The sequence below is a fragment of the Plectropomus leopardus genome, chromosome 10, assembly GCF_008729295.1.
Source record: "Plectropomus leopardus isolate mb chromosome 10, YSFRI_Pleo_2.0, whole genome shotgun sequence".
NCBI lineage: Eukaryota > Metazoa > Chordata > Actinopteri > Perciformes > Serranidae > Plectropomus > Plectropomus leopardus.
Genome location: NC_056472.1, coordinates 13498191 through 13513927, shown reverse-complemented (window position 1 = coordinate 13513927; position 15737 = coordinate 13498191). Strand labels below are relative to the sequence as shown.

General features: G+C 42.2%; 1 protein-coding gene across 1 annotated transcript in view; it reads right to left on the bottom strand.

Annotated features, from left to right (window-relative positions):
• map2 (microtubule-associated protein 2) overlaps positions 1-15737 on the bottom strand; it is a 108463-nt gene that overhangs the window by 23346 nt on the left and 69380 nt on the right. Inside the window, exons 7-14 of the mRNA XM_042494738.1 lie at positions 13490-13579; positions 13092-13166; positions 9219-9434; positions 7018-7311; positions 3866-5886; positions 2776-3445; positions 1176-1418; positions 594-728 (exon numbers count right to left, since the gene is read on the bottom strand). Of these exons, the coding sequence (XP_042350672.1) occupies positions 594-728; positions 1176-1418; positions 2776-3445; positions 3866-5886; positions 7018-7311; positions 9219-9434; positions 13092-13166; positions 13490-13579 (3744 nt within the window). The remainder of the gene's footprint in view (positions 1-593; positions 729-1175; positions 1419-2775; positions 3446-3865; positions 5887-7017; positions 7312-9218; positions 9435-13091; positions 13167-13489; positions 13580-15737) is intronic.

The window sequence follows — 15737 nt, the reverse complement described above, 5'->3', positions numbered from 1 at the left end:
GAAAAGTGTGTTTTTGCTGACCTTGCAGTAATGATGAACAGGGTTCCCACAAATTTTTACAGATGAATTTTCAAAATGTTGCCTTAACAGTTCCATCATATTTTACTCAATTTTCATGCTCATTTATTCAAGCAGTTTGAAATCGGTGGGCTTTTATTGCAATATAGCCATACATTATTAAACACGCACTCCTCAGGCGTTTACAAACTACTTGCTAACTATACTTGGAATTTAATGACCGTGGGAACCCTGGATGTAGAAATGTACTTGAAAAGTGTTCAGTGAATCCTGAATTCACAACTTTAAACCACAGGATGTCAGTACTTTCAGCTTGGTGTTAGGTTGCTCTAAAAAGAACAAAAAGAGGACGTTCACAAAAACAAATGAAGCCAAATGAAACATGTACAGTATGGCAGTCACATTTTTATTGTGATAATAACCAAAGAAACACACATGAAAAATAACATAAAACACTGTAACAAACAAAACAAAATGGATGTCAAAAAACAATTGAAGCGGAAGAGGTAACATAGAAACTGGTGACTATCCTGCAGAAAGCCCCAGTCGTGTGAGAGACCGAGACAATGTGTCACCTGTAGGTCTCCTTCTGGGACAGGAGTGGTGCTGGACGGGGCGGGTCTGGCGGACGGCTGGTTTTATCACACTCCTCTTGACTGGGGATTGACTCTGAGTCTCCTTTTTGGTAAGGTCGCCCTTCCTTATCACGGCTACCAGAGGAAACAGGGCCATTGACAAAAGCAGAGACACGACAAAAAGCAGAGACAGACGCTGACCTATGTTAAATTATGGAACGCTGCAGGATAAAAACTCCCCAGAAACCCTTTGTAGTTGTTGCATTTGTTAAACTACTCTCAAAACAGCTGACTCAAATGACTGTGTCAATGGATTATTACCAGGCTGCAGGTTTTGACACAAACAGCTGTAAAGGTAAGCAATAAATCACAAGACGCTGTGTTTTCAGTAAATCTAAAACAGCAGAGAGCCCCAGTTGATGGACATGATGAGGTCAAGCCCGTGCTTTTCACGGCATTACTCAATGGATAGGATGAAGAAAAGGAAGATATACACGGATAAGGTATGATGTACGGTTATTATCTATGACTAAAATGTTTATCAATAACTACTATGAATATAGTTTAAGAAATCATGACAACCTTTTTTCTTCTTGACTTCCTCTCTTGGGATGTAGACAGGTTCTTTGCGGACAGGTTTGCGCTCTGGCGTGGAGATTCGGCCTCTAGCCCGTCCACCCTTAGCCTTCGGTTTGACAGGCTTTTCCTGTTTTTCAGTCTTCTTCGGTTGCGTCTGCTTGTTCTGGACCACAGCTGGCTTTTTGACTGGGGTGGGCACCTTGGGCAAAGGCTCAATCTGCTCTGTCGCCATACTCTTATCATCATCTGCAGTGTGGCAAAACAGGAATGGAAAAACACAAAGACAGTATGTTATTATTAGTGTTATGTGTTCATTTGAAGCAGTAGATAAAGGAATGGTGGGAAAAAAACATAGCCATAGTCTCATTACATTTTTAACAACTTTTAAACAAACTTTTGAAATATTGCAAAAAAGCATTTTCAATTTTTTGATCATTTGGGTTGGAGCAAAGAAACTAGGCCCTCTAAAGTGAAGTTTTATCAGAATTTGGTGGTATAGGCTCATTTTCACATGGCTGTAATCCACTAGTAAACAGAGTTGACGAAGTAGAGGAAGCAAAACAAATCACCTGGGCCATCTAACTAATGTAGAAGAGAGAGGTCTTCAGGAGTTTTTTTCAGTTGGTCAAAAAAAGTTTTAATTCTAATTTCATGTCAGCTAGTTCTTGCAATATTTCATGCTGCCTAGGGAGACAAAGACAAATTATTGCAAATATTGCACGGGAAGATGCCAGGAAGGGAAACAGCTGATCAGTCATATCTGTTAAATATTAAATTTTATCAAAGGTGTCTCCATATTCAATTTATTGCATCAACTCTTTCAAAAAAGGCAAAAACCATTTCAAGAAAATGTAAACATTTTTTGTGCAATTGAAGTTTTTATCATTTTTTTCTCTTTTTTTTGTCCGATTTAATAATGATAGTTTGGAACAGGAAAAAAAACAAGATAGCCAATTATTCTGCTGATACTATCAGAGCCAAGTTTTGCTAATAATAATAGTTTGTTAAATGTCCTATCTAGGGCTTTAGATGAATCGGAATTGGCGGTTCAATACAAATATTCAACAATTTGTTTTGTCTGCTATACAAAGTTTTACAGTTTGAACCTGGCATTAAATGTGACAGTGGCATTCACGTAATATAGTAAAGAAGCTAACGGCACTAACGATGTGTCACAAATATGCAACATTTTTTGCCAACAATAGATATCAAAAAAAGTCCATAGAATCTTTAGTATTACGTTGCTCTAAGCTGTAAATTCACAACTTCTCTTCTTCCTCTCTCCTCATCTCAGCCACTTCCTGCATGTAGCATGGAAAGTCAAGAGCACAAACTCCAAAGCAAAATCTGGGGGTACTGCACAGAACACTGACTAGCAAAAAAAAAAAAAAAAAATCGACTGTTCGACTTGAAACAGTCTCGGTTGACTGAGATTAGAATCTCTGACTTTTAGGGGGGCAGCCCTTGTCCTATCACCGCGAGTAATTTGCAAAACGGATAACTTGGTCATCCTCTAGTTTCCATAAAGCTTTTCTGATGCAATACTTCAAAATACATATAAAGATGGCTACAATGCAGGAGCAAACTATCAAAGGTAGCTTACCTTGTGTGTCAACCCAGGAGCTGTCAAGGATGGAGTCGTCCATTGTGGTTTCATCTCTGTCATAGCTTTCCGTCGGTCCTTCAGTTTCTGTGGTTTGAGCCTCCTTCTCAGGGGAGGCGGGGGCCTCGGGAATGTCACCCACCTCTTCCAGACTTGCAGCCTCCATGTCTGCTTCTTGGGCCAACTCCACAGACTCCTCCTCCTCCTCTTCCTCATCTTCTTTCTGGGCGGCAACACAAAGGGCCTCGGCCTCAGGTGGAGCAGAGAAACGAACGCTGTGTCCCGGCTCATCTGCTTCATCAATGGTCTGGACCACAGTGATAAAATCGTCCTCGACTGTCACCACTGATTCGATGGCAGCACGAGTCTCTGGGATCTCCTTTATGGGTGCTGCTCCTGCCCCTGCTTTCTCTAACATGTCCTCCTCTTCCTCCTCTTGCACCTTCTCCGCTTCTGCAGGTTTTTCAGCTTCTTCTCTCTTTTTGTCCATCTCTGCCATTTTCTCTCTCTCTTCCTTCTCTTTTAGTTCCCTCTCTATCCTCTCTTTCTCCTCCTTCTCTTTCAGTTCCTTCTCTAGCTTTTCGTTCTCCTCCTTCTCTTTCAGTTCCTTCTCTATCTTTTCTTTCTCCTCCTTCTCTTTCAGTTCCTTCTCTATCTTTTCTTTCTCCTCCTTCTCTTTCAGTTCCTTCTCTTTCTTTTCTTTCTCCTCCTTCTCTTTCAGTTCCCTCTCTTTCTTTTCTTTCTCCTCCTTCTCTTTCAGTTCCTTTGCTATCTTTTCTTTCTCCTCCTTCTCTCTCAGTTCCTTCTCTATCTTTTCTTTCTCCTCCTTCTCTTTTAACTCTTTCTCTATTCTTTCCTTTTCCTCTCTTTCTTTCCTCTCCCTCTCCTCTTTCTCCTTCCTTTCTCTCTCCTCTTGCTCTATCTTTTCCCTCTCTTCTCTTTCCTTATTCTCTCTTTCTTCTGTCTCTTTTTTCTCTCTTTCTTCTTTCTCCTTTTCTCTCATCTCCTGTTCTTTCTGTTCTTTCTCCTGTCTTTCTTTCTCTTCTTTCTCTTTCCTTTCCCTCTCTTCTCTCTCTTTTATTTCCTGTTCCTTCTTTTCTGCCTCTTCCCTGATTTTCCTCTCTGCCTCCTCTTTCTCTTCTTTCATTTTCTTCTCAGCTGCTTCCCTAAGTTTTCTTTCCGACTCCTCTTTCTCTTTGTTTATTCCTAACACTGGTGAAGGTGTTCTTTTGGGGGAACCATAAATTTCTTTTTGTTTAAGTTTAGAAGGTGAGAGCACCGGGGAGAGCAGCTTGTCATCGTCTATGTTGCTCTCCACAGACGAGGCAGGTGAAGTTTTGACAGGCCTGGCAATACGGTCCTTGGCCACGCCGGTCAGCTGGTACACGTCTTCGGCATCCACTTCCTCGTAGGCCTCCTGGTGGACCAGCTTCACTTTCTCCCGAAGCTCTTGCAGTTCTCTTTCCTCCTCCAAACTGAGAGGCCTGTCCTCCATCTCCAATTTGCGAATCTGCCTCTCGTAGTCGGCGATCTCAGTTTCTGATGCTGAGCCTTCGCCACTGGCTTGCCGTTCAATCTCACTGTCTGACCTTCCGCCTTCTTCAAGAGTCACAGTCACTGTCGGTGTTACAAAGGAGTCACTTAGCTGAGCAGGTGGCACCTCACTTACAGATTTTCTTAACTCTTCAACTGCAACCTCCTTGCTCTTTTCTTCAGCAGAATCTTTTCTCTCCACTTGCTTCTGGTCTGTCTCCTCTGTGACATCAGCAACTCCTGATGGTTGGCTTTTGTCCTCCACTGATGTGTCTCTGACTGCTAATTTCCTAGCTTGCTCAGCCACTTTCTCCTCCAGGACGGAGGGGGTGAAGGCCTGTGATGTTGTGTTTGTAGGGCTGAACACATCTGCAGGAGAAGGCATGGGCCCTGAATATTCACTAAAAACACAATAGCCCATCTCTTCCAGCTGGCTATCACTCTTTCTGGTCCCAGGACTTAGTTCACCTGAAACTAGGTTAGCCAATGGGTCATCAGCAAAAGGTGGGGCATCTGCTTGAAATGACTTTCTTCGGGTAATTTCTGGATCAGTGTTTTCTGATGCCAGTCTAGAACGAGTACCAGCAAGGTCCAGCATTTCAGGCAAGTCTTGCGCCATCACTGTACCATTTTTATAGGTGTTCTTAAAAGGCTGTGGTGATTCTGGCGACTCCGGTTCAGGGCTGGGTTTTGAAACTGGTTCAGAGGTCCTTGGAGGAGATGAGGAATCTGACGTGATGGAAGCAGCAGTCTCCAGGATCAGGGGAGGCAACAACGGAGGCTTATCCACGGAGGGTGTAGTGACTGGGAGGTAGTCGGCTGACTCATCTAGACTTCCACTTGTGTATGACATGATATCTGTGGCCAGCGGGGAGAAGTTCCTAGGTTTGCCCTGGCCACTCTGATCCATTGCCCCAATGGTGATGTTAAGCGAGTAACTCCTCTGCTCTAAGGCCAGTTTACCTGGGGAAAGCCTGCATTCGTTACTCCTGTCGGGAACTGTGAACACTCTAGTGTCTTCTGCAGCACTTTCTTTAGTTTCCGGTTTATCCTGAGCCTCAGCTAGTGTGCTATAGCTGATCTCCTGAGGCCTAGCATCAATTGTAGTCTTTTCTTCACCAGATCTGCTCAGTTCATAATAACCCTCACCCTTACATTGGGGAGCCTCTTCAACATCCATGGCTGATGTTTCAAAATATGCTGACATGCCAGATCTGTCACTAGCGCCCCTCATTAAGTCTCCTTGAACTTTGTCTCCCAGTGACGAGAAATCAGAGGCAGAACCGATGCTGCTGATCTCCACCACCTCCACTGACGGCTGTTTCTCTGACACTGTGATCGGCTCGCCATATGTAGGCTGAAGTGTGATAGATCTGGCACATTCTTTGGCTTGAACATTCGGAGGTACAAAGGACGGCATATCCATAGTGGGGCTCTCTGGTACGACTCGTTCACCAGCAAAGAACCCTTGCATCTGGGGCTCAAAAAACTCCTCTGGGCGTTTCTCTGATCCGATGCTGTCTGGGCTCATGGAACCACTTTTCTCGCTGCCCTGTTTTTCCGAGTCCATCTTCAAGGCTGAAAGGACATCTGTAAGTTGGCTGTTTTGATCAACATAGAAAAGTAATGCTATGGCATGCTGCGAGTGAGATATTTATTAAGCCAGGGACTGGGACAGCTGTTATCACAGAAACAGGCAAAGCTCTCCTCAGAAACTTACAGCACAATGACACTGCCATCACTGAAGAAGTACGGCGAGATTATGGTGTCCACCAAGTCACAGATGGATGAGAATATGGCATGGTATGTGACGGAACCGGCATGAGGCAGCTGTGATGCTGATTGATGGGAAACAAGCAATAGTAGAAGGGATGGAAATCCATGCGATTCTTTGAAAACATCACATATGAAAAGAACAGCATTTCTGTCATTCTTTATCTTCTTGAGTACAATTAAATTTTAACAGAATTTCACCAGGTTAGATCTATCACAAATCTATTAACATCAAATTCATTTTGGCTCCTAATGACTTTCAAATGTAATCACGTAATTCAAATATATTGGCAAAAATACAGAAAAATCTTGCTAGTGAATGACAGAGAAATGCCACGCACTGCCAAGCACAGTGACAAAAAATATCCAAAAAAAAAAGAATTTTGCCGATACAATAATGCATTTGATGAGACAACTATATCACACTTAATGTGAGACAGCCAACACAAAATCCCCTGCAAATTACATACACAGAATAATGATTATACTATGAGTGACCCATGTTTAGTAGGTATGATTCATGGTTACAAAAAGTGCACAGCACTGGCATACCAGCACCAAGCCACGTGTAAACATAACGAGAAACCTGTAAGCTTATAGCCAGTGAAAAAAAGCACTGTTACGATCAGCAACACCTCACTTCATCATAGCAATACGAAACAGCCGGCCCTGAAAACCACAGCGGGAAAAAGAAAATACAAGCGCAAGGATAGCACACAATAAAACCAGGTTAAGATAAAAGAATATGACTCTTTTCACCAACAAGCCTGTGTTGCCTTGCAGCCACAGCAGAGCGCAGGGAGGAGTACTTGCCATTCCACCTGAGTTATAATGCTTATGTTATGTGCTTATGTGATCCTTTTGACACATCTGTCATTCTTATACAGTGGACAATGCAGTAACATGCAGGCAGGGAGAGCAGAGGGCAGGACACACCTGTGTCAGGGCTCTCCTCACCCTCTGCTTCCTCCTCCTCTCTTTCCAAAGAGCTTTCTGCAGCAGCACTAGCTGCTTCGGCCGGCTCCAGGTCTACATCCTGGGCCTCGTCTATGGCCTCTGCCTGCTCTAAGGACTCAGCTTGGGGGCTGTCCAGCTCGGGCTCTTCCCCGCTCCACTGCTGCTCATCAAGAGCTGCCTCGGACTCTGCTGCCTCTGCACTCTCCTCCTCCTCCTCCTCCTCCTCTTCCACCTCCTCCTCGTATTCAGCTGTAAGAGCTTCCATGGTCTCTTCTTTTCAAAAACAGGGTGAGAGGGGGACACATTAAGACTACAGGCAACACAGACTTGGGTTATGTGAGAACACAACTTATGATGGGACACTTTCAGCTCGGGGAAAAGATGATCTAAAGTGTATGTCTGTTCACACATATAGGTACATTACACGTATAGTACAGAGTGTTGTTTATGGGCTTTTTTTCCCCATTCTGTTTGTATGCTGTTCTACTTTGGGTACTTAGTGTACCCAGTAAGCAAAAAAAATCTATAAAGATATATTCGTTAAAGAAAAGGCATGAGATTTTTTTCTCGAAATCTTTTTTTTTTCTTTCCAGTACCTATTGTATAATCATATTATTGCAAATGAATATAACAGTTTCCACTACCCTCTTTCTCTTGCGCACACCTTGCCTTCAACCCAGACCTACCCTTTTTTATGTCTGAGGTTGTTTAAGGAAAAATGAAAACATAAATGGAGAACACTTCAGGGCCTAGCATCACGCTATTGGAGAAGCACTTCTGGTCAGAGCACCTCTCAAATCACTGGCTCTTCAGAAATGGCAACGTTGAAGAGCTGCAGCCCAGTACAGTAAAAAGCAGAGCGCCTCAAATTCTCAACACTGTAGGGACTGGATTTTTAACTGTGTGATGGTCAGTGTGGCAGCTTGCAGCTGTGGTCTTGAGCAGCCATCGCTGTATAACATTTTGAGTTTGACGTAGGTGACACAAATTCTATTCAGCAGCTTTGCAACTGAATGTTGCCGCATGTGCTGATGGAGCTAGCTAGATATTTTGTCAGTGGTGCTGATGAGGGGTCGGGGGAGGCTGGGGGAGTTAAGAGTTAGTGCATTACCACTATTTTTTAAGTTCATACAGTTTCATGGTCATCTAACTACTCTTTACATTCTTCACCATGTGTTTACTGAATGAATTCATACATTTAAAAGACACAGATGGAAAGATTTATCCATTTAGATTCTGATCAACACTTTTTTCCACATTAATGTGCTGCTCTGGCCAGATGTATTAGAGTTAAGTTTCATCAGGGGATGCTTTGGGAGAAGGCAGAGCTTTAAATTAAGTTATTGTCTGCCATTGAAGCTGCCCAATCAAAGGATTTATTTTGATGGATAGATAACATAAAAGGCTATGTTGTATGTTTGTACAGCCTGATGTCCTAGGTTCCCTGTAAACTGCCTTTATCTTGTGTTTCTCAAGACAATAAAAGTGGAAGTGTTTGAAGAGCTGAAAGTCTTCCCTGTTGCCACAGTGAGTGTGTGAGAGTAGCTCAGGATGAGTGTAGTGGGTTTGACATGGTACGGCATAATTAAGGACGGGAGGGGTCGTCTTGACAAATGAACCAAACCACAACTCTGGGAGATGATTGGTGTAGAGGAATATGTGCATGACTGTCATCAATCATGCACTGTATTGTTGACATATTCATGAAAGCCATTTGGACGTTACTTTATGTCCCAAAAGTAAACCTTGGTAGCCATGTGATCTTGTTGATGAGAGCTGTAGTGTATTATGTCCATTGAGTGGCTCAAAATTAAAAGTGTCCTACTTCAGAGACATCACTGCTGTGTGTTGAACTTAATGGCATGGCAACCATAGGTAGCAATGGCTTTGGATGAAATAAATGAAAAAAAAGAAATATGACCGTTAAACAAATATGAAACTGCTCAGATTTTGAACGAACAAACATCACAAGGACACATAAACACACACAAGGACAGACAAACGGACGGACGAAGAGACGAACTGACGGACGGAAGGACGGGAGGAGGGAGGGATGGAGGGAGGAGGTCAAATCACAGAAGGAGAGGCAGTTGGTGTTAAAAAAGGAAAGAAGAGAAACAGAGTGAGAAAGAGAGGAATGGAAGGGGGGAAATGGCAAAGAGGAACCATGCGTGGTTCACCTTCAATCTGTCTAAAGGCCACGGCCTGCCCTGTGGGGCGGGAGCCCGAGTGCGTCCACTCTGGGCTGAACAATGGGTGCTCATAGTACTCCTCGTCGGAGTGGTAGGGGTCGTCCTCGGGCACGGAAACTGAGATGGAGGGGGCGAGGAACTTGCACCTCTCCCGAGAATTTTGGAAGCGGCGGAGAGGGCCCGCCTCCTCCTCATCCCCTACATCTACAAACAAGACAGACACAAGGAGAAGAACTGCAGGGAAATCTGGACACACAAACTGAAAAAAAGCGCGAAGAAGAAAAGTATAGGAGAGGAGGAAAAGGAAATAGTAAACAATAAAAAAATGGAGAACACACCAAAGAATGTCCTTCTTAAAGGTGATTTGAAGTAATATTGAGCCTTTTAATCTAGTTTTACTTTGAAAACATTAATGTGATTCCAACTGTTTCCCTTACACTAAATGTATTTATCCTTGTATAATAATGGAGTTGAGGCACATTCTTTCAGCCCCATCCCTGGGAGAAGAGTGGGCAGCAGCTCAGGAAATGGACCTTTTGTCTGTAAGTGTTGGAATTCAGCCAGTGCAAACCCCCCAGCACTGGGTGTCACAACCCACTGGTGGCCAGCAGCAGCGCTGGTTCTAACTTGTGCAAAGGCAGCAACAAAAAGTTTGTTGATCCAGCAGGGAGTCAGGGCTATTTGGTTCCCCTGTGCCGGCATTTGCGCTGACTGGATTTGGTTTGTGGCAGTCGCTAACTGAGGGTCTGTTGTAGCTAACATTATTTTATGCAGCTAACATTAGCTACGTAAACTCAAACTTGAAGCAGCAGCTGCTGGCTTGGGTAAGTATAACAAGCTAGATTTTCTAAGGCCTGAAAACAGAGTCAAGAGGAGGTGTAGATGTCTAGTTCTCTCTCAGTTCCCTTAAATTACACTATGTTCAAAAACAATTATGTGATTTTTCCCCAATGACGCCAAAATAAAACAGTCTACCCAGCTTTGATGGGTTTATTTTTGCCTTTTGCTTTCTTTTGAAAGGCAGAATTAAATTGTGTACAAAAAGCAGCAAAATGTTTTATCATGGAAGCATAGTACCTTAACTTTTAGTAGGACCACCACAACAATTTATGTCCTCTTACTTTTTATTCTTTTGACTCCGGTCCATAGTTGAAATTTATAGCTGAGATGATACTTGACTGAACAGAAGGTCAAACTAAATTAATAGTTTAACTGGGGACAGCTGTGGTCCTTCAATTTTTAGGTAATGACAAAAGATTGCCATATTCTTTGTCAGATAAATCCTTAATTTATTTCTTAAGATGGACATTTTTTGCAGTGAGAAAGGAGATAAAGCTTGAGGAGAAAAAATAACGTCAACAACAACAAAAAGACAAATTTAAAATAGGCAACAAAAAGTCACCAGAGAGGGAAATGCAAGAGGACAAAGCTTTAATGAGAGGAAGAGAAACACAACACACAGGACACTGACAAGGAGACAGTGACAGGCAACTCAAAGGTGACAAAGCTCTGGGGGCCAGCCATACTCTGGCACAAACAAAATTAGTATACTGCATTGTTCGAAGAAGATAACAATACGAACTGCTTCACGTAACAATGATTAAACCTAAATAAAAGACATACAAAACAAACACTTATAACAACAGTTATAATACTAATACAGCAGTAGTAATAGAAACACAAACAGCAACACGTGTGTTTTCCCTTTGCCACTGCACAAACAAACCTCTATACATATACCAACCTCTGAATTCAGACAAAGACACAATGTAATCCTCATTTTACAACCAATGGAATAACCCTGATTAGTTTTTTAACAAAATCATATTCAAAAGAAAACCACCTCTAAGCTCACCAGATGACTGAGTCTATCAGTACTTGTTTGGTATCATAAACAGCCAGAATAACTAAACGTCTTTCACACTATCTCGTCAAGAACCCACCATACTGTCACCATCTGTAGTTAGCTCCTATCATACATATCAGACCTTAACTCTGACACTCAAATGTTACCACAACTGACCATCTGTATTTGGTGCATGGCTGACCAGCCTACGGACTCTTCTTATTACATTACAGCCAGACTGCAGACTGAGCAGACATGAAGTCACAGGCCAAACATTAAGCAGACTGAAGATTTAATTACATTATACAACCATATCTTGGAGGCAGCTGCATAAAAAAAAATCACTGCAAAGCTTAAACTACAATTTAGACATCACAAATAAAGTACTGCGTCGCAATGCCAATATGAAGAACAAGGTATATGTTTTTTTGATTCATAAGTGTAATATTTCTAGTTCTGTCACAGCTAGCACATATATACTTAGCTGTGTGCTAGAATGCCTAGTTTAAGCCTGGATGTTCAGATAGGCTAACTAGCTTACCGAGATGATCCAGTTCCTTTACACTGCATTTCTAAAGTTCATCAAGGCTTTTTTATATTGGTTCATTTTTACAACTTACTCTTATTACTACATTTTGGTCCTAAGTCCTGATCAGACCAAAGATTCTTGCTATGCGCCCCACTGCAACATTTTAAAAACCTGCCAGTTTACACCAATGCGACTAGACAAGACTAGGTATCAAATTCATTGCAAAAACTTTCTGAACTTCTGTTCTGATTTCCAGCTTTCAGGCTTATTTTGTAGCTGAACATAATTTGTAGCTTCTTAAAAGTAAAACGAGAATAGTGATAATGAAATACTTGCTGCAGTTTCCTTCATATTAGTGATGAAACAGCCAAAACATAAACAGAACACTCAGAGCTTCAGATGGATAGTATTCACATTTAACAGGTCACAATAATTTAAATAACCACTGCCCAATAATCAGTTGAGTTGGCTATGTGTGTCGTGCACACATACAGGAAGCAGCAGGAGCAACCCACCATCTGACACCGACACAGGACAGAAGGCTGCTGTCAGAGAATGCTGCAGCACCTCAACTCACTGTCTTGAGTTGTTTTGACTTGGCCAGCTGACTTTGCTACAAGCCAATTGGCTGCTGAAACAGATGACGTGCCGTACGTGCTAAAAGCAGCTGCAGATGATCTGAGTCACAGGTGACATCTTCAGCCAGCTTGAGGTAAGCTCAGACCGACCAATTTACACCATTGCAACTTTTCTCTGCAACATTCTAAAGTGGTTTTGTCTCATCGCAAATATTTGGTCCAAACTGGACTTTAGGCTTTAGCTTCAGTCTTCTGCTTTAGCTGGGGGGCAATCTGTAGCCATAGCCACATACAAAAAAAAAAAAAAAAAAAAACTGACAGGGGACAATCACAAGAAAGCACAACACCATAATCAAGCATGCAAAACAAAAGATATAATCAAACTAAAAAGACAAACAACAAGAAGTTGGCGGGTTACTTAAATTGGCTGTCATATTAGTGTGTGGGAAGACAGCAATGTGTGGATGTTAGAAAGGGAAATGGAAGAAGAAGATGATAAAATGAAGGAGTGCACTTGTTGTAACAAGGTCATGCATGTGAAGGCTACTTTCTTATAGAGATAAATGGTGATGATGAAGATATACAATCTGTGTCTGTTCCAGGTGTACAATGAGGAGGAAGCAGAATTCAAGAAGAAATGAATGTTTGGAAAATGGAGAACATGTTCCTGCTTGTAGCAACTCTGATATGTACAGGTTTCTTGAACGGATACCAATGTGTGGTTTGTCCTGCGTAGGTGGGGCATTTCCTGAGAGGGGGTAATTAAGAGTAGCCCCCGAGCTACCCAACATCAGTACCCCAATGAGGTGGCGACCACAAACCTCCAGGGTTTTAGTCATGTAAAAAAAGGAAACCACAATCTCCGGGATTAAAGATTCATAAACACACTTATCATGTTCTTGGCCTACCTTGTTCCAGAGGACCAAAGTGCTCTGCAGCAGGTGAGGGGGGAGGGGAGGGAGGCAAATTTGTGGTGTCTTCAACTACAAAAAACAAACAAATAAAAAAAACATTGCAGTCATATAAATCACATATTGTTAGCACCTTTGAGCATTTACTGCCATTCACTTGAAATCCTACACACTACACTTTCAAAAAGAAAAGCACAATAGTGCTATGCTCTCCTTTCACCCATGCAGGTTAGGTGAATTGATGATATGTGACATCTCAAGCATGTACACTGCTAAATGCTATGCTGGGATGCGCTCAATGTGTTGCCCTGTGATCACTGGATAGAAGACAGAACGCAGCACGTGTATGTGTGTGTGTGTGTGTGTGTGTGTGTGTGTGTGTGTGTGTGGCTTACCTGATGGCAGCCGTTGGGTCTCCTGCTCTCCCTTCAGTACTGCGACTGCCTCTGCTGTCACTTCCTGTACGATCCGAGCTGACACTTGTTCTGAACAAAGACACAAACACAAATGCAAGGTCTTTCAGAAGAAGTGGCCTAAGTTTGAAAGTTTTAAAAAACTGTTTGGTTTGAATCCCAAGATGCAGCAAATCCCCAGCCGCTCAGGTACATCAGGGCACTGTGGTTGCACTGGGCATGCCTCCAATTTTCAATCTGAGAAGTAACTAAGCGAGAACAAAGCGTAGATTGCTGCTGAAGGCCAGCATAAAGGTCAGTCAACTTTTCCTGGGATATATATCAATGTTAAAAACAAAAATCTCATCTTTTATGAATGTCATTTCACTGTATTTTTGAATCATGTCATCAAAACCTGAAATGAAAGCCAGAGTGAGGGAGCTGAAATTGTTACCATAACTGCAGGGATCCTAGAGCTGTTGGTGAAGGCTGTGGGTGTCGCTATGGAAACCCAGCATCCCTTAACGACTGCAGACTAAAAATGAAACCTGGATTATTCAGTTACTGCCAGACAAAATTCATATACTTTATTTCATACTGAAACCATCCACTCTGGGCTGAATCCAACTGTACCAGCATTTTTTTTCTGAGATTTTTTTGGCATGTAGAGACACAGACAAAAAACGCAAAGAGAGACAAGGGGGTATGACATGCAATAAAGGTCCCCAGCCCGAGTTGAACTACGGAAGTTAGTGCAACAGTGGGCTGTTCAATGCTTGTGAATATCTTCAGTTGTATGAATGACTGCTGTGGTGGACTGTGAATAGCAAGACTGCAGATAAAACTCTCCTTATTCCTCTTTTATCTGTTCAAGGTGACACTGAAATGCAGTTTCAGCTCACAGACATTCATGAAATTCTATACTGAGTTCAGTCTTGTACAAGAAAATTGACAGAATATGAGCTTTACACTCTTCATGACAATAATAGTGTCAACATTCAGAGAGAAGCTGTCAACAATGTCTGGCTGTCTGACACTGGTGGGCAGCAGATGATAAATGAGGACAGGAAAATGTAAGGAAAAGGCTCAAGCTGATATCTATCAACAGGAAAGAGTAGGTGAATTTTAAATAAAGAGCTAAATCTGTGTCAGTCGCGTGTGTGTTCATGTACAAAAAGAGCTTTTTAGTCAGTTTTGCCTGAAATTGGTAGCCAAACAGAGACAATTTGCTAAATTGGTCTTATATTCTCTACAATTAATCTTACATCTGATGCCTGTATGTATCAGTTCAAATGACTGGGGGAGGGGTAATCAAACCAACCTTCATTAGCATATTTACAGTGATTATGTGGAATTAGGTGGCAGTATGATGCTTTTACTGCTGCTGTTTCAGGACCTTTTTCTCACCCACACATCAACACAAACAAGCTGGCAGCCATACACACATGCAATGACACACACACACGCACGCACACAAACACACACTTCTTCCGGGAACACTTAACACAGCCCACTCACCAAAGCAACCATTTCCCATTTTCAACAGCAAAGGCAAATGTACGTGTACCACCTTATTCATTGCTTCAAGGCACAAAGCCTTTCTTCCAGTACTGTCAAATTGATCTGAAAGGTGCCAAAATCAAACGCAATCAATTCTTGTGACACCAAATAAGTTAAAAACAGCCCCTAAAGCTTAGACCTGGGGTATTTAATTCCTGTAGATTTGTGTGAATAGTTCCATTTTATGAGTGAGACAACACCTCTATATTGAGTGCATGTGCCTGAAGACAAAATGTTGGTGCTCATCTGCTATCCATGGATACAACACATTGTCTTAGGACAGGGGTGGCCAAACTTTTTTGATTATGGGCCATATACAGAAAAATATAAGGGGTTGCCAGCCCAGCGATAGCAAATGTATAATTTTCAATCAGTTATACAGCAAGAAAATCAGTGTTTCCAGATCAGAAAAGATTCATTTTCTATCAAAATTACTCAGTGACATTACTAAACAGTTAAATGTCTGACAACAGTAGTGTGTTTGTGCATCCACATATTACGTAAAGTACATCTCTATCTGTCTTTTACGGCCTGCTGCCATGTTTATTGAGGTAAATTTAAGGACTAGTAATCATCACTTTAGGTGAAATAGGGACATCTAGAGTTCAAATTAAGAAGTACAATGGGAGGGGACACCCAGTAATTATGCTATGTTCTTGCCAAACTGGCCGCAGGTTTGATTCCAGCCTCG